This window comes from Zootoca vivipara, chromosome 1, assembly GCF_963506605.1.
Source record: "Zootoca vivipara chromosome 1, rZooViv1.1, whole genome shotgun sequence".
NCBI classification, from domain to species: Eukaryota; Metazoa; Chordata; class Lepidosauria; order Squamata; family Lacertidae; genus Zootoca; species Zootoca vivipara.
The window spans coordinates 112431104-112450816 of NC_083276.1; the positions used below are offsets into that span (position 1 = coordinate 112431104).

The window sequence follows — 19713 nt, forward strand, 5'->3', positions numbered from 1 at the left end:
GTCACAGGTTTTTTCAGAGTGAGAACATGTCAGATTGTGGCACCTAGGGTTGCCAGACTCAATAGAGGACAGGACTTCTGTGCCTTTAATTGCCCTGTTCTCTTTTGAGTCTGGAAACCTTAAAGAGAAACCAGCAGACCCTTTGTTTAATTTCCAAGCCAAGGGTCTGCTGCTTTCTCTTTAAGGTTTCCAGACTCAAAAGAGAGCAGGGCAATTAAAGGCACAGAAGTCCTGCCCTCTGTTGAGTCTGGCAACCCTACCAGTAAAGCCTTCAGCTTATATCAGCTTCTCTGAACCTGGGGCCCTGCGGATGTTTTGGATCAGAATTCCCACCACTCTTGACTACTGGCCATCCTGGCTAAGGGAAACTGTCCCAGCCAGTTTTGGGAAGACTGGCTTTTCCAGGTCAAATGCTGGGACCCACGTCTTTCAGGATGCATTCCCAGGTGTGTCACATGCCCACATTACCATCTCACCCCCCAAAAAAGCACTTTGGGGGGGGGAAGAGTGTGGTCACAGGTTTTTTCAGAGTGAGAACATGTCAGATTGTGGCACCTAGGGTTGCCAGACTCAATAGAGGACAGGACTTCTGTGCCTTTAATTGCCCTGTTCTCTTTTGAGTCTGGAAACCTTAAAGAGAAACCAGCAGACCCTCTGTTTAATTTCCAAGCAAAGGGTCTGCTGGTTTCTCTTTAAGGTTTCCAGACTCAAAAGAGACAGGGCAATTAAAGGCACAGAAGTCCTGTCCTCTATTGAGTCTGGCAACCCTAGTGGCACCCAAAATGGCTGCCACGGTCTCATGTGAAAAAACAGAGTGTCCCATCCCCCCCCCGGGGGGGCACTTGATGGGTATGATATAGCTGATAGTACGGAGTTGCACAGTGGACCGTTTTGTACAGTGTGGCCTTGCATCTCGTCTCACAGCCCATGATGGCAAACCATGTGCATTTGTGCTGATTTGGTTTATATCGGTAGCAATAAGATGAAATTGGCTTTAGTGGCTTAATATGGATGGGTGAGCAGGATTATCCCGCCACTATGTCATGTTTTACCTAAATGTTTTCTGTTCAGGCTCTCGCTGGCAGCTAATGACATTCTCTGCGTCGTTCCTAACTTTGACGAGCCCTTTAAAATGTAAAAGACATTGTTCATTATTGACATCTCTGGGCTGTGGGATGAATTTCGTCTCCCAGGGATATTGCTTGCTCTGTTCGCTGGTTTGACAGAACGCTCCCACGCAATATAAAATAACACTTTGCTTCCGCAGAATAATAAACAGTAATTTGGAATATCAGCTCCATGCTTCACGGCTCACAAAGCAATATGCCGTTGTCTGCAAGCCTGAACAGTGGCTTTTCATTTTATTCAGTAATTAATCGCAGCACAAAAGAGGACACTTGTTGCAGATAATATCTTATAAGCCAAGTAATAAAAATGCTGTCAATAATGGAGAGGGGGTAACTATCTGGAATGTATTTGTCAAATACGCTCCTGAGGAAATTGCAATGATAATAATAAGAAAAACTTCTGCTCTAAGCAAAATGAGATACAAGCCCAACAAATAAATAAATACTTAGGATACAATCTAATCCCACTTTGGGCACAGTGCTTACATGTAGACTATTTCCATAGGCTAAATAAATACAGGGACCCAGGTGGCGCTGTGGGTTAAACCACAGAGTCTAGGGCTTGCTGAGCAGAAGGTCGGCGGTTCGAATCCCTGCAACGGGGTGAGCTCCCATTGCTCGGTCCCAGCTCCTGCCCACCTAGCAGTGCGAAAGCACATCAAAGTGCAAGTAGATAAATAGGGATCGCTCTGGCGGGAAGCTAAACGGCGTTTCCGTGCGCTGCTCTGGTTTGCCAGAAGCAGCTTTGTCATGCTGGCCACATGATTTGGAAGCTGTCTGCGGACAAACGCTGGCTCCCTCGGCCTATAGAGCGAGATGAGCATCACAACCCCAGAGTTGGACACGACTGGACCTGATGGTCAGGGGCCCCTTTACATTTACCTAAATAAATACAGGAACCCCCAAGTCACATCAAGACTATACATTTAAAGCAGTATCATACCATTTTAAACCGTCATGGCTTCCCTTAAAGAATTATGGGAATTGTTTTTAGTTAAGGGTTCTGAGAGTTGTTAGAAGCCCTTATTCCCTTCACAGAGCTACAATTCTCACAGTAGTTTAACAATCATCCTCTCTTCACAGGGAATGTTGATAATTGTAGCTTTGTGAGGGAAATAGGGCTCTCCTCACAACTCCCAGAACCCTGAACAAACTTGGCAGGATTCTTGGGGAAAGCCATGGTTATTAAAAATGGTACCATAGTACTTTAAATGTATGGTGTGAATGAGGCCTTATAGTACTCACAGGTAACATACCCCACAAGTGTCCTGGACAAAATGAGACATTCCCATTTTCTTGTGCAATAGCATGGCAGCCATTTTGGATGCCGTAATTTGGCAACAAGATTTCGCCCCGAAAAAGCACTTCCCCCGGGGCCGTGATCTTGTACGGTACCTCAAAATGCATGTTTTTGACCCACTTATGCCTTTTCCGTCCTGCATAGGGCAAGTTATATGGGTGTACAAGTTAACAGCTTTTTCTGAATTTCAGCAGTTTTTGAATGTAAAAGCGAAGGAGGGAACATCCCCAGGCCTACCTACAAATTGAACCTGGGGCTTCCCCTACAGAGCCATGGGAATTGTAGTTTGGTGAGATCAGTGTTGACCCAGTGTGCTATGGCCATGAAAAAGACAAATTCCATGCTAGGGATCATTAGTAAAGGAAATGAAAATAAAGCTGCCAGTATCATAATGCCATTATGCATATATTTGGGGTGCAGAATGGGAGAGAGGAGGAGGTATGAAATTAAGGCTGGTCTGTGTGCAAGGGAAAGTGGAGAAAAGTAAGGACAGTGGAGGGAAAAAGAGAGAGCAAAGGTAAAAATGGAGGTGCAAAGGGAGCTGCAAAAAAGGAGTGAGCAGGTAGCACGGGAATGGGGTTGAACATGGAAGCAGGTGCCTGAAGAGTGGATGGTGGCCTAGTAGTTGCAAAGTGTTGGCAAGGAAGATGCAGTGGGTTGCCATGTGGGTGGTTTGTGCACAAGGGAATTCAGCCAGAAGGATCACAGAATTGCAGAGTTGGAAGGGGACCCTGAGGATCATCTAGTCCAACCCCCTGCAATGCAGGAATATGCAGCTGCCCCATACGGGAATCGAACCTGCAACCTTGGTGTTATCAGCACCATGTTCTAACCAACTGAGCTATCCAGGCTCCTATGCTGCACAAAAGGAGGGGTGGGGAGAGGCATGGACACAGTGTAAAGGTGAAAGCAGGGGTGCAAAGCAGGGCTGTAGAGAATAGCAAAGAGGTGGCTTCAGGTACTGGGTTTGAAAAGCAAGCTTACTACTTACATGGGGTGGGAAGGGGAAACTCTATGGGTTTAATGTGTGTGTGGGGGGGGAATGCCATGGGTTGGTGAGTGGAGAGAGCAGCAGCACAGCTCCGTGTATTTTATTGTAGCCCTTACATGGATTTATTAGAAGAAGCTTCAAGTTTGGGGGCCGGGGGACAGCAACCACCCACCCACCTGCAATCCAAATGTTATTTATATTTATGATTGGTTGTTGACCTCCATGTCAGTTTTTTAATAGTAAGTCTGCCAAGAGGTTTCGAGAAGCAATTAAAAGGCCCATATAATGTTGAAGCCCTTGATAAATGCAATAAACAAATGACATATTCAAAGGGTGGAATCAGTGTCCCATTAGAACCGGAGGAGAAATATGAGAGAGACATATGGCAGTATAATTAGCATGATTAGGAAGCCACGGGAGAGAAGAGTTTATGCCACAGGGAACATGTAAGAAGAAACCAAGATATTTAGTTCACTGCTAAGAAAACTTTAAAACCACACTTAAAAAAAAGAGAGGGCAAAAAAAAGTGAAAATACACCAACCAGCCCAGTGAAACAATTCGAAGTTCCATTGATTTCAGTGGGAGAGATTTAAGCAGATACTTAACGCTCCACAGAAACAATGGAAACATATTTCCTAAATCTCTACTGCAGCCCTTAACCCATCCATCCTTATTATGTGCTGAGCCCAACCATTTCGTCCAAGAGCTCTGTGTGACCAGGAGCCCTGAGTGTGTATGCTGCCCAGTTGTGTGATCAGCTCACATGAATACAGCTGTATGCACATAGGCTTTCTTTTCAGATGTCATCGATGAAAACATAGATGTTGGGAAGCAGGGACAGGAGATGCACAGGTATCTGTTTGAAACCAGCAGAAGAAAGGTGAGACATCAACAGCCCCTCTCTCCATCAGTCTGTCTGGAACAAGTTGCCTCCTCCCCTCCCAGAACTGACTCCACCAGCAACCAATGTGTTTTCATCAGGGCGGTTCAGATGAAACACACACGAACACACACACACACACACACACACACACAGAGAGAGAGAGAGAGAGACTCTGAACAGATGTATTTCACTCCTATTTTACTAATCTCTTATCTCTTATCACTTAGCAATCTCTTATCTATCCCTAAATTCTCTCTAATCAATCTCTTATCTCAGATCTCTTATCAATATTGTATCTCCTATATCTTATCTAAACTCTTATCAATCTATTATCTAGGGTTGCCATACGTCCAGAATTTCCCAGGCATAGCTGGAATACTGCAGTAGGGAGCAATGTCTGCGTAGAAATTGCTAAAAATGTCTGGGAAAATCCGGACAGGTTGGCAGTGTCATTATTTTTGGCAATTTTCCTTAAAAATAGCTCAAAAACTTCATTGTTTTGCTCAACAACTTTGGCTAAAAAAACAAAAACAAAACTCAACAACTTTTCTGTCCAAATTTTCACTTTTTGAAATATGTATATCCTAACTCTTTTCTCTTATCAATCTCTTATCTCTTAACAATCTCTAATCTTATCTTTTAAAAATCTCTAATCTCTTAACTCTTACCTCTTAACAATCTACCATCGCTTATCAATAATAATAATAATAATAATAATAATAATAATAATAATTTATTATTTATACCCCGCCCATCTGGCTGGGTTCCCCCAGCCACTCTGGGCGGCTTCCAACAGAAAATGAAATAAAACAATCTATTAAACATTAAAAGCCTCCCTAAACAGGGCTGCCTTCAAATGTCTTCTAAAAATCTGCTGGCTGTTTTACTCTTTGACATCTGATGGGAGGGTGTTCCACAGGGCGGGCGCCACCACCGAGAAGGCCCTCTGCCTGGTTCCCTGCAACTTGGCTTCTCGCAGCGAGGGAACCGCCAGAAGGCCCTCGGCGCTGGACCTCAGTGTCCGGGCAGAACGATGGGGGCGGAGACGCTCCTTCAGGTACTGTATCTCTTATCTCTTATCATAAACAGCTGGAGATCCAAGTTTGGGAATCCCTGCTCTACTGCATCCAGCGAGTAACCACAGATAGCCCTCTCCTCCTCAAATTTGTCCAATCCCCTTTTAAAGCCCTCTAGGTTGGTAGCTATCACTGCCCCCTGTGGGAGTGAGTTCCATATGTGCTGCGTGAATATGTCCTTCATCTGTCCTGAATCTTCCAACATTGAGCTTCATGAGGCCTGTGCTTCATCTCCCCTGTCAGAGGCAGTCTGTCTCTGAATGCCAGCTGCTGGGAAACACAAGTAGGGAAAGTGCTGCTGTGCACAGATCTTGCTTTCATATTCCCCATAAGACATCTGCTTGGCCCGTGTGAGAACAGGATGCTGGACTGATCCAGTAGGCAGGCTCTTCTGGTGTTCCTTTGTGGATGGTCCTGGACTGTGCGTTGCTGATGCTTCGTTTTCTTCAGGACAAAAAGGCTGAGCAGCTGTCCAGGAAATAACCTTTTGTGGAGGACAGATGGACCAGCTACTGTGTTGAGAGTCAGTGTGGTCTAATGGTGAGAGAGTCAGATTAGAACTTGGGTCGACCAGGGTTCAAATCCCCACTCAGCCAGAAAGCTCACAGATGATTTGTTAATTATTTTTATTTGATTGATGTTGCATTTATGCGACGTTCTGTTATGTTACTGTTATTTGTTGTTTGCAAGCCGCATTGAGATTCATCGGAATGAGAAGACGGCATGGAAATACAATAAATCAAACCAAATCACTTGGTGTGACCTTGGGCCAGTCAGTGCCTCTCAGCATAACCTACCTCACAAGGTTGTTGTGGGGATTAAAGGAGGAGCAGGGAAAACTATGCACACCATGGCGAGCTTCTTGGAGAGAAGGTGCGATATAAATACAATAAAAAAATAACAAATATTTGGGCGTGGCCACTTATGGAACCCCCAAATTCAATGGCAATGGAATACAATCCTCTCCATTTCCCCTCAAAAAAATAATGCAAGATGTCTCAATGCCTACAAGATCAGAACAGTGGCAACAAAAGCACCCTGTTATTAATAAACCACAGATGAATTAAAACAGCATGAAAACAGTGAAACAAAACACATAACCTAAAAGCGTATTCATAAAGGCCCAGTCCAAAATAGCATCCTCAAACAGAAGACTACTGGCATTGTTGCCAGACAGGATTCAAATGGAAGGCTGTGCCAGATTAAACCCTGTGGAGGCCCCAGGTAGTCAAAATCTCAGGCAGCCCTAGTGGGCTAATATTGAACTAAGAAGGCTTGGTTGTGATTTTCTTTCAGGATCAAATCAATATTATTTTGATTGGTTGTTGTGGGGCCCTTAAAAGGCCTGAGGTCTATAGGCCAATGCCTGCTCTGCCTATTTGGTAACCCGGCACAGTTTTGTAGCATTCAAATTTATACTATTTACAACTGATCTTCTAGACTGCAGCTCACATTCAGAAATTAAGCAATGGCAGCACTAAAGGACTCGACATGTTTGCAAACGACGTATCTGAAGTCAAATGCAAAACGGCTAGAAAAGAAATGGAGGAAACCGTTATCTTCAGTTATGAAGTACCACAAGGCAGATTCTGCAAATTGCTGTAAATTCCACCACGAAATCCTCCTGCTGCTGGGTACTGAGGTGAAGACTAGTTTGGGTCAGGAAGACAAGCAATAGAGTTCCACGTTAAGTACAGAAAGTTTAGCAGTTCAGTTATTGACAATAAGGGCTTTCCCACAGATGTTCAGTGCCAGTTACGGGCTCCACTCCTCATCTCTTTCATTGACTCCTTCATCCTCCTCCGGGAAGGCCACGTCATTCTGGTTTTTTAGATGCTTAATCCCTGTAAATATAAAAGAACCACATTTAAGGCCACATGCAGTCAAATCTGAAATCTTGCCTGTTGTGCTGAAGGAAGAAATCAATCAATGGCAATGTTGCTTTTTTTTTTATTAACAACTGTTAGGGTGACAGCTTACAAAAACACGAACGGTGGGTTTCCATTACACCAGCAAAATAAGGGTCAAACGAAATATGTCGCTCACCAACCCTGGTCGCTCACACACCCTTGCCAAACCCCCATTCTTTACACCCTACACAACCCCCCCCCCCAATACTCCTTCCATCCCATGAGGGTGAAAGCCTTTCTCCTCCTGATTCCCCTTTCCTCTGCTACTGGCAAAGGGATATATGAGATTGCGGGGAGCTGTGAAGGGATGGGGGCAGTTTGGGGTGAACTGTGGGCAGTGGAGACCATGGTGATGGGGAGTGCATGAACTCCTGCAGGTCTGCCTGGACCACCAGCCTTGGACCTTCTGCCAGGCTTCCCTGTTGTACACACACGAACAGGCAGCAGCGGTGACACAGAGAACATGTGAGTGCCTGCCTGGCCACCCAGCTGCCCGCTTGCTTGCTCTGCCTACATGTGATGCTGGTTTGCCTGCTTTTATTGCTCCTTCCAACCATGATTTTTGTTGGGTGTGTGTGTGTGTGAGTAGTTGAACTTATTTTTTGGGGGGGGGACATTACGGGCGGCAGGCTTTTGTTTGGGGGGGAGGCTTCTGCTGGGGGAGGCAGAACCTCAGTTAATTGAGTAATTTTAATGCTTTCCAATACTTTTTGAGGATTTGGAGGGCAACTGCCCTCCCCTGGCAATGCCCATGCTTCCACCTGTTGCTGTCATGCTGTAGTTTGCATGGCTGCCTATTTTGAAAGCTACACACACAGATATAGGTTACATGATATCATTCTATTCCTACGTCGCCTCCACCCTCCCATTCATTTCCTTCTGCTATAATTTGAAATGGTCCTCAGGTTGCTTGCTCCGAGGGTGTTGTGTTCTGCTCACACCCTGTGTCTGCTTTCAAGTCACTCTCTTCATGCTCGGCTACACCTTTTGTGTTCAACTAAGCTTGCCTTCCTCATTACTGAGTTGAGATCTCTATGCCCAGGCTGAGTTCCCCCTCTGAATCTCTGCTTTTGTTTGCCGGTGTTTCTCCTCTCTTGCCATCTGTCTGATAGTAAGGCTCATCTATTTCTCCTCACAATGTAACAGTGATTTCCCTGGGTCTGTATTTCTTTTTTTTTAACTGACATAAATCAGTTTGTACCCTTCAGTTCACCTCCTCCAGAGTTGGCCTCCGTCCCTTGATGTCACAATGCGAGGAAACATGCATACATATTTGACTCTTATTTTTGTCTTCCTTCTAAAGTTTGCTGTTTTCTCCTTTCTCCAGTCCCTCAAAGGCTCTGATTTCACTGCAGGTAATTCAATTCAATTAATGTTGATGAAGGAACCCTGAATGCCAAGCCATTTTCGGTAAGCATGTACTAATACGCTTTGAACTGGTAATGCATTTTAGATTAAATCATCGCCTCAAAGCTTATTTGCAGATTCAGGATAAATTATCTGTGCAAATGAGGCAACTTTCTGACATTTCCACAGTCACATCATGAAAATCTCCTGTGGGAAAATGAAAACTTGACATCTGGTTTAATCCATCCAAGCAAAGTAGAAGAAATTTGAAGGCAGATACGTATTCAACAAGGTTCCTCAACTTTGTAAAATACTTCCAGGGGATCCAGACATTTAACATGCATCCAAGTCATGGGTCAATTTAATAAATTCAAGTTGTCCATTTAGAATAATAGAATTGCAGAGTTGCCAGGGACTTCAAAAAGACCATGTACCCCAACTCTAATGATGCAGGAAATCCAGTTCTGCAATATACCTGATAGGTTGCTATCCGTTTAATACACTCTAAAGAATACGTCCACCTTCTTCTAAGCATGTATCACTAAGGAAATCTTCCTTCTGTTTAGTCAAAATCCCCTTTCTTGTCATTTGAACCCATTGGTTCAGGCCCTGCATCAGAAGACAAATTATCTCCATTATCTCTGTGATAAGCCTTTCAGCTATGTGAAGATGGCTACAATACTGCATCTATTCTGCAGGCTAAATGAACCCAACTCCTTCAACCTTTCATCATGAATTTAGTTTCCAAGCCCTTCGCCTTCTTTACTGACCTCCTCCAGACACTGCCCACACAATACACCTCTTGTTAGATGCAAGCGATGTGATCTAAAGATTTATTATTGGTTGCCAGAGTTCTAATACACATATGGAGCTACCCTGCTTATCATTCATTTCAATGGAGGAAGTGTGCGCATTGCATTGCATTGCATTGCATTGCATATGGGGGTCTACCCCCTCCATCAAAATGAATGGGACAAGCCACACCCACAAGAGCACACAGAAGGCTCTAAGTTGTGATATATATAATGCTGAAGGTCATGGCTGAAGTTAACTTCTGCCTTATTGTAGATGTTGCATTTTATTTTGATGATGCAGTCTCGAGCACAGGTGTAGATAAAGGTGATTTGGTGCTGGTGATGAGAGTTATGTTCCTGCCCTTTTGATCTATGAGCTGATCTTCAAAATCACAAGAATCCCGCTGATCCTGGGACTGCACAACACCAACATGAACCCAGGCGATTTCATGCTCTCCACGTTTCAAAAGCTTTCTACATCTAGAATCCTAGTTAATTGGGGAGGTGGTGAGACTACAGCTGATGCATGGGTATGTAAACACTGTGGATGGGGCACAGCCATCCTAAGACATTAAACTGTACTTGTGCTATATCTATACGTTATGCCTATAAAGGTACCATTCAACCGGTAAATCGGACCAATGCTGCTGCCACAGAGACAAGAGATCCCAATGGGACATGCCTCTGGTTGCCCTGCGTTAGCAAAACCTGAGGCAGGGACCTTCACAGACGTTGTTCCCTAAACCTGACTCACCAGAGGAATTGAGTGGCTTCCATGCTACTGCACCTGCCCAATAGTAAAGGAAGCGTGACAAGCAGGATTCCACAGAAAAACAAGGAAGTGCTTTTTCATGCAGGTCGTGGGATTGGCCCTCACCTTTAGGCCAAGGGGTTCAAGCCTGGGAAAATGGGCAGGAGGAAGAGGCTTATGAGACGTCAATTCACCTCCTGCCTTTGTTCACTTGGAACTATCCATGGTGCTGTAGAACCACCGAACTGACCTGGTGCAGATAAGGCGAGAACAGACCCTCCAAGTGTCCCTATTTCCCAGGGACAACCCTGATTTAGAGAAGCCGTCCCAGTTTCTGATCTGATCCCGGAATGTCCCGCTTTGCCTTAGGGTGTCACCATTTTCATTGGAGAAATGTTGGAGGGTATGGACTTATCCAACCCCTGAGCTGTATTAAGGCAATCCTGTATAGGGAAGCTTTTTTAATGTTTAATGTTTTATTGTGTCCATAGTGCTGGGGCAACCCAATAAGATGTGTGAGGTATAATTATCATGATGGAATGGGACATCCCTGTTTTCATCGGAGAAATGATGGAAGGTATGTGAGAACAAAGCATGAATGTACAGAGACATTACCTACATTAATAAGGAAAGGCGGGGGACTTTTAAGGGAAATTGGGTCAAGGCTATATTGGAATCAGAGCTGATTGTGGGCCAGTCTCATATATGCAAGTGTGAATTATATCATGTAAAAATAATAATAAAGCACTTGTCTTCTGCATACATAGGGTTGGATCCAGAGCACCACTGGTTTGAGGGAGGTGACTTTTTCCAATTCCTTCTGCCCTTTCAGTCCCCCCAGGGCTACCTTGCACTCTAGCCAACTTCAGTTATTTAAAGTGGGGTAGATGGGCCAAATGCAATAGCTCCATTTCACCATTGTCAGGATGGAAGGTGCCTGAAATAGTGACAGAGGGGAAATAGAGGCAGTGTGCCTCATCCCTGCTTCCATGTTTAATTTATGCTGGCATGCTAAACAGAGGAATCCTGTTCCAGAGAGCTGGGGGTGGGTATCTTGCGTGGCAATGTGGAAGGTGGTGCTGGAAACATCCGGGGGGGGGGGATAATCAAGTGCAGCTTCCCTTTTCTTCCACCAGCAGGATTCCCCCCACTGGATCAAATGCCTTTCCATGGACACAAGGAGCCTTTTTGTCCATGCAAGGTGATGTCTGGGTCCAATCCATTGTCTAAAAATAGATGGCAAAGTTCTTGCTGTTTTGCTCGCATAGAATCATAGAGTTGGAAGAGACCACAAGGGCCATCCAGTCCAACCCCCTGCCAAGCAGGAAACACCATCAAAGCATTCTTGATGTCAAGCCTCTGCTTAAAGACCTCGAGAGAAGGAGACTCTCCAGAGTGTTGAATGTGAGATGAGATGGGTGCTCATGATCTTAGTTGTTTCAGTGTTTGTAGATGATCCTCAGGGTTTCAAAAATATGAGTCGATAGTTGGGTGGATAGGTGTGTGTGCGTGTGTGTGGTGGCACTGTGGTCTAAACCACTGAGCCTCTTGAGCTTGCTCAAAAAAGACATCCAGCCAACACATGCTTCTGTTACCTGTCATACATAAAAACTTTAGGCCTCCTCAAACCTATTCAGGTCTTTGGTGTGAATTAAGAGTATGCTATTCACAGTGGCGAAGGTGCATGCTCCGGCACCAGGGGTGTAGAGCAGGCGGGGGCGTGTCGTGGCATACCGCCCGCGGGGGTGTGATGCACGTCCCGGGGGCGTGGCACGCCGCCTGCGGAGGCGTGGTGCCGGCACAGTGGGGGTGCATGGCACGTGCCCGGGGGGGCAGCCACAGTGGTACCTCCCTCCCCGATGGTGCCGGGGGTCAGCGTGCTCCCCCCGCCCCCCTTTCCTCCGCCAGTGGATATTGATTAAAGTTTATGTGAAGCCCATTTGTGAGTAACACTGTTGCTGAGAAATAAAGGAGAAAGACATCTCTACTTAAAATATCAAGTGGGTGGGGAGGGGGGGGGAAGCAAACCCTAATTTCCTGTTCTTTACAAATATCAAAGAAGTCCATCTATCCAGATTCATGTCCTATTCATGCTTCTTTGTTCAGATATTATTATTGGATGCACATTCCCACCTCTGTACAGAGAGACGGACATCTCCATCTGCTTATGGGAATGTTATATCTATGCTTATGCACACAATGGAAAAATATAGCCTGGGACATTGGCCCTGATTAATCAAATCTCCTTAGATAAAACATTTTAAAATTTCAACCTTGCTATATTAAGGTTTGCCATGAAATAGTTTAAAGGGTCAGGGAGTGCCGGGTCAGTAAGTCATGCAAGAGAAAGGAAAATGTTGATCTCTCAAGGGTCTATTTTTATCCATTTTCTTGATTTCTTCGTAAAACAATCATCCTTGTCTATATGTGCAACTTATTATGGGAGGGCCAAGTTTCTGCAGCAGGCTAGGTGGGTGGTAGGTTTCTGCATTACTGCTTATGTTTGAGCAAAACTGATCAGTGTTTATATCTGCCGTTCTTCCAGATTTGCATTGCTTACTGGTAGTTTAATATATATATATATATATATATATATATATATATATATATATATATAAGGTAAAGGTAAAGGGACCCCTGACCATTAGGTCCAGTCGTGACCGACTCTGGGGTTGCGCACTCATCTCGCATTATTGGCCGAGGGAGCCGGCATATAGCTTCCAGGTCATGTGGCCAGCATGACAAAGCCACTTCTGGCAAACCAGAGCAGCACATGGAAACGCCGTTTACCTTCCCGCTGTAGTGGTTCCTATTTATCTACTTGCATTTTGACGTGCTTTCGAACTGCTAGGTTGGCAGGAGCTGGGACCAAGCAATGGGAGCTCACCCCGTCACAGGGATTCGAACCGCCAACCTTCTGATCAGCAAGCCCTAGGCTCAGTGGTTTAACCACAGCGCCATCTGGGTCCCATAATATATATATATTTATTACAAATAAAGGTAATACAGATACATATTAGATGATACTGAGACAGTCTTAAGTAGCGTTTTAAAAGATCTATGTATTTTCATATCTATTTGCAACTGCACTTTTGAAGCAAGGGAACGGGAACCCAGAGAAAAAACCCCAAAGTTCAGCATTCGAAACTCTTGGTTGTTTAGGTTACCCAGGGAACTATGAGCTCATTTGGGTGTATCAGTTTCTAGTTATCAGAACGAGCTTAGCTGATAATGGGGTCTGTGCTTTTCCCCTCCTTCCGTGTTGATGTTGTTCACTGTTTCCTCCAAGCAAATTAAGGGGAGGGAGAAGTGTGTGAGGTCAAGGTTTGACCAGGCTTGTTCCTGTAACAATAAACCCTACATCAGAAGGCAGCCTGTGCACAACTGCTTCAACTCCATGGAGAGGAAAAGGCAAGAAATAAATTAGTAGCAATGAACTAATCATTGCCCTCCAATTTTCCTACTTTCCTACTGGAAGCACAGATACGGAGTTACAACTCAGAGTCACCGAGCCACTGTTTACACTGTTTACTCATCAGCCATGAAAACAATAAAAGGCTGCGTTCAAAATAGTTGGGTGCTTTCCAGTTCATTATTTCGTATCACACTACTTCCATTCCCTTTCCCCTTCCTTCCCCACATTTAAAAGTTGCAAACAACAGCATTGGCTCAAGATCAGTGCAGAGAGATGTTTCCTCAACACAACTGTGCTGTCGCATCACTGCCCGCCCCCCAGTGACTGAACAAAGCATGCTTTGAATGGGAGGCCGATTTCGCTAGTGTAGACTCGCACCCTGTAGAAATCGTCTGCTGACAGCATCCCCCCAAAATGTAAGCAGCTTTTGTAGCTCCAGGCAAGCCTCACTAGCATGTAAACATTTCAGATTTGCTGATTCCTTAAGTCTCGCACTAGTCTCTGACTAGAACTTGTCAGCCAAATCAGGAGACTTCAGATGAAGAGCAGAAGTGCCCAGAGGTCAACTGGAGGACCACAGTTTCAGTCTCCAATCATCTCAGTTTATCGTCTTCTTTTGTAAAATAGCTAAATAAAATAAAATAAAATAAAATAATGGGTTTTATACTGAAAGAAAGGTGTTGTTTCTGAAGGGATTGTTATAGGTTCTACAAAAGCTTTTGGTGGGCTTCTCTTAGCAAGGCATTCAGGGAAGGGAGAGGGAGAGAAAAACTAGTTTGTGTGTAATAAAGCTTGGCACGGTTGAATCAGGGACTGGCTGGATGCAAAAGAATGGTGAGGTCCGCCCACCCAAGAACCCACCATGGAGGACACAGAAGATGACAACTTAGATCCCAGATCATGGTGGTGATGGGATGTTGAAGAGCAGTCTGGGGAAGAAACGAGCTGGGAGGCACTAGAAACAGGGGATTTGAGGAATCAAGGGGGGGATCAGGAGAAGGAAGGCCTTCCGGGACAGGTTAGAGCAGGGGTAGGCAACCTCAGGCCCGTGGGCTGGATGCGGCCCAATTGCCTTCTCAATCCGGCCCACAGATGGTCCGGGGATCAGCATGTTTTTACAGAGTAGAATGTGTGCTTTTATTTAAAATGCATCTCTGGGTTATTTGTGGGGCATAGGAATTCGTTCGTCCCCCCCCCCAAAAAAATATAGTCCGGCCCACCACATGGTCTGAGGGACGGTGGACCGGCCCATGGCTGAAAAAGGTTGCTGGCCCCTGGGTTAGGGCTGAGAGTCACAGTGGGAGTGCAGACTCAGACACAGAGGAATCAGAGGTTGCCCTTTCTACCCAGCAAAGCTAATTGCATTCCATGCCTCCTGTGGTTGACAGGTTGTCACATAAGAACATAGGCAGCTTGCCTGATAGCCCATTCAGGCTATTTGGTCAATCTATTCCAGGACTGTTTATTCTGGCTGGCTGTTGCTCTCCGGAGTCCACAACTATCACAATAACAGCGTAATAATAATTTTATTATTTATATGCTGCCCATCTGACTGGGTTGTCCCAGGCACTCTGGGCGGTTCCCAACAAAATATCAAAAACACATGGCCTGTTTCAACCTGAAGAGTGGAAGGGGATAGTTTCCTGGCCTGCCAGAAGATGAGTGCAATGGCAACCTTCTTATGGAACTGCTGAGGTGGTAAAGCAAGAGATGAGAAAAGGGCTGAGGACTGGAAAAGCATAGGTACTAAGAAATAACTAATGTTGTGATCCTATGGCCCCTGGAAGGGCATCCTAGCATCAGATCAGGGAGAGAGAGAGAGAGAGAGAGAGAGAGAGAGAGAGAGCACACTCCAAACTTGGTGAGGGAGAACTGATGTTGCAATACCCCTCCCTGCCACCACGGGAATGTCTAGGTTCCTGACCCTATGGGTCTTGGAGCCCCGATCTTTGTAGAGTCAAAGAGGGAGTATGCTGGGGTCTGTTGGAGAAGGACCAGGAGAAAGGTTGGTGTCAAAGAATTCAATGACCCGGGAGAATCGCACCCTAAATATGGTTTGCCGGTGAATGAAGAGATTGAAATGCAGAAAATAACATTGTTTTGTATAGATTTGTTTGTTCCCTTAAAAGGTACCAGGGGAACCAAATGATATAAAGCAAGGCTGACAGATCTCAGAAATCGCCCCGCGAGTGCAGTAAAACAACCCTCTGCCTTTCTTACTGGCCTGCCAAAAATAACAGCCACCATTGTTCTCTTTTATTTCTGCCTATAAAGCGTCCTTCCCGAAGATATATTTGCAGAGCCACTTGCAATAAACAGCAATGTCAAAAAATAAATGTATGCAGTCAACATAAATAAAGTGAGGATCATTCCATTCCCGTGGTGGAAACCAAATATTTATCTCAACCCATGCTTGTATATCTGCCTGGGTTTTGGATGGGAAGGGAGGCATGAAAAAAATCCCACGTACATTTATGGAAGAGGACTTATTTTAAAAACATGGGATTTGGGGTTTTACTATGTTTGTACTCAACACAATAGGGCAACAGAGGGTGATTAAATGAATTCCCTTGTGAGCCAGAGGAGGAAATGTCATGGAAGTGTGTGTGTGTGTGTGTGTGTGTGTGTGTGTGCCCATGCGCATGGGGGACATTTCTGTCTGGACATTTCAGTGAATATTGTAATATGTAGGGAAGCCTGGACAACAAGCCAGAAGCTGCCCTGATTTATCCCACATATACGTCATAAATTGCAAAGGTGTCGAGTCCATGGCAAATCATATCTTGGGTGGAGGTTTTTTTTTGTGTGTGTGTGTCTTTTTTTATTAAAGCTTTTAAATGATACAAAAAGATTTTAAAAAAGTAATCTGTATAAAAACAAAAGAAGGAAAGAAGAAAAACCCACACAGAGGGAGATGAACATGTATGGGGGAAATGGGGATGGTGACCCTTCTGTTGTGTTTTTCCCTGTGTTTTTCTGGTGGAGACCATTTTTTGGGGGGTGGGGCGGGGCAAAGTGTCTCTTAAATTCAGTAGTTTTCTCTTTTTTTAGTTTTTTATTTATACTTTTCAAATTTATACACTTCATGAATTTTACAATCCATTTAACCTTTCAAAATTTGACTTCCTTCCCCCTCATTCTGCAGTTCCCTAAACTTGTTTTTTCATATCTTCTGCATATCCAAATTCATTTAACTTACTCATTTAATTATCTACTGTAAATATAAAAGGTAAAGGTAAAGGGACCCCTGACCATTAGGTCCAGTCGTGACCGACTCTGGGGTTATGCGTTCATCTCACATTATTGGCCGAGGGAGCCGGCGTATAGCTTCCAGGTCATGTGGCCAGCATGACAAAGCCACTTCTGGCAAACCAGAGCAGCACATGGAAACGCCGTTTACCTTCCCGCTGTAGCGGTTCCTATTTATCTACTTGCATTTTGACGTGCTTTCGAACTGCTAGGTTGGCAGGAGCTGGGACCAAGCAACGGGAGCTCACCCTGTCACAGGGATTCGAACCGCTGACCTTCTGATCAGCAAGCCCTAGGCTCAGTGGTTTAGCCCACAGCGCCACCTGGGTCCCTCAAGTAAATATATACTCCTATAAAATTTATATATATATCAATATATATTTAGGAGTAAATATATACTCCTATAAAACTGCAGGTTATTGCGACAATCCTGCTAATGTTTTTATCTGTTTGCAATTTATCTGTAGATATTTGATAAACCATTTCCATTCTTTTATAAAGAGTTTGTTATCTTGATTTCTCATTCTTCCAATAAGTTTAGCCATTTCTGAATATTCCATAAGTTTTTGTATCCATCCTTCCTTTACTGGGGACTTCTGCTTCTTTCCATTTTAGAGCAAGTTCAGTGGAAGTTCAACTTGTGTTATCTTTAGTTAATTGTTTAAAATGTCCATAGACACATGTCACTCACATTTAAAGCAGATCTGAGGAAAGATCCATCAGTCAACAAAGGTTTGGGTTTTTTTTTGGGGGGGGAGCAGAAATCATACTTCCTGTGGAATCCCCTTATCAATCAATGCGGTATACTTGTGATTTGGGCTGTGATCCTAAACCTTGCATAAAGGTAAAAGTAAAGGTACCCCTCACCGTTAGGTCCAGTCACGGACAACTCTGGGGTTGCGGCGCTCATCTCGCTCTATAGGCGGAGGGAGCTGGTGTTTGTCCGCAGACAGCTGACCTCCACGTCATGTGGCCAGCATGACTAAGCCACTTCTGGAGAACCAGAACAGCACACGGAAATGCCATTTACCTTCCCGCTGGAGCGGTACCTATTTATCTACTTGAACTTTTGAACTGCTAGGTTGGCAGGAGCAGGGACCGAGCAACGGGAGCTCACCCCGTTGCGGGGATTTGAACTGCCGACCTTCTGATCGGCAAGCCCTAGGCTCTGTGGTTTAGACCACAGCGCCACCCATGTCCCTCTAAACCTCGCATAAGCAGGAAGCAAATTCACATATGAGTTCTCCATTGCTGTCATTTTGCTTCCATGTGACCCCTTTGCTACTGGGCTGAGCAGCTCTATAGAGCGCTGGGCCTGCAGGAGGAGCAGCAGATTAAATAAATGGACTATGCCGAAATGGCAAGACTTACTGGAGCAATAAGAAGCCAAGAGGAAAAATACTTTATTAAAGAATGGGGGGACACATGTGTATAGCTGCCAAGTCTCCCATATTCCCCGGGAAACCCCTGTTTTTCTAGCTGTTCTCAGCTGGAAAAAACGGATTTTTTTGTTTTTCCTCGGTTTATTCTGGCGCGGCGGCCATTTTGGAACTGGGCGGAGCATGCTCAGAAGGAACTTTTGATGCAGCTCTGCCCAGTTCCAAAATGGCTGTAGTGCGACTTTTGGCGCGGCGGCCATTTTGGAACTGGGCAAAGCAGCATCAAAAGTCACTTCTGAGCATGCTCTGCCCAGTTCCAAAATGGCGACAGCGCTACTTCTGGTCTGCTACTTCCGGTCCGGTCCCTTATTTCTCCCACAGGAACTTGGTAGGTATGCATGTGGAAAATCTGAAAAGTTCTTGTCCATGTGTAAAGTTCGTTAGCAGGATTAACTTAAAACCAAGCAGTTAAAATTAATGTTAAAGGAAAACCAGGGAGTAATTAACAATTGGAATAACGAAGGAAATGCAGTGTTAAGAATTTAAAAAATATAAGAATCCACAAAAGGGGTGTGGTGGGGAAGTCTAAATATATGTTTGTTGGGAAAATGTTGGATTTGTATGTTTTAAAAAGAATAAGAAACTGAAGAATGAGAGAGAGAATGAGAGAGAGCTGGACTTGCATCTGGGGAAACCGAAAATCCCATTTAGACTATCAAGGAAGTCAAAGCTCTCATGTCTGTCTCTTTCTCTAGTCCTGTGCCATTGGGCTATTGAGAGGCAGGTACTGGGGGAAAAACACCCCTCAGATCCACTAGAGGGAGCCCTGCTACTAATAACAAGTTGTTTCAAAACTAAACAGCGGGAATCCATCTTAAGAGTACTTGAGTGCTGTCATATTGATAGCAATGAAACAGAAAGTAATCTTGAAGCCTGAGCTCCTATATTTAACAAAACATTTTATCAGCTGTGTAAGTACCCTTTCTGCTCAGAGTACATCCGCAAAGAACATAGAACTGGGGCAACTGGTTTGTGTTGTGTGGAGAAAGTGTTGAATTTCCTACACCAAATAAGCAATCGGTGAAAACACTGCACATTGATAAAAACAACAACTTTTCAGTTGACATTAAATAGCAGCTGATAAACCTTTCAATTGCTTCAGACTTCCCCACTCACTATTTTACACACAAAGTTTATCACTGGCTTTATTTTGTCATCTTAAATCAGCAATCCAGTTCAAACCCAACAGAATGAATTCAATCCAAAGATCTCTTTCCACTCATGAAGGTGTCCCTCCGTTCAGGAAGAGAAATGATTAAATTCAACTCAGTGTATGTTATCTCCACAATATCCCCCGAGTTAGCTTTAATCCACAGATTTGTGAATTTTTCTATCTACGGCTAGAATTACACCCAGTGCTTTATCAGTTCAGGAACACAATGCCAAGGTGACCTCTGCTTCTGAATGGAATCCTTTTGTTATCTGATGGT

The 19713-nt window shown here is 44.5% G+C and overlaps 1 protein-coding gene across 2 annotated transcripts in view; it reads right to left on the minus strand.

Moving 5' to 3' along the window:
* Positions 1–5998: 5998 nt before the first annotated feature.
* Positions 5999–19713, minus strand: part of PPP1R1C (protein phosphatase 1 regulatory inhibitor subunit 1C) — a 44097-nt gene continuing 30382 nt past the window's right edge. For both annotated transcript variants that reach the window (XM_035133645.2, XM_035133636.2), the window contains exon 5: positions 5999–7222. In XM_035133645.2, coding sequence (XP_034989536.1) covers positions 7208–7222 — 15 coding nt within the window. In that variant the 3' untranslated portion in view covers positions 5999–7207. The remainder of the gene's footprint in view (positions 7223–19713) is intronic.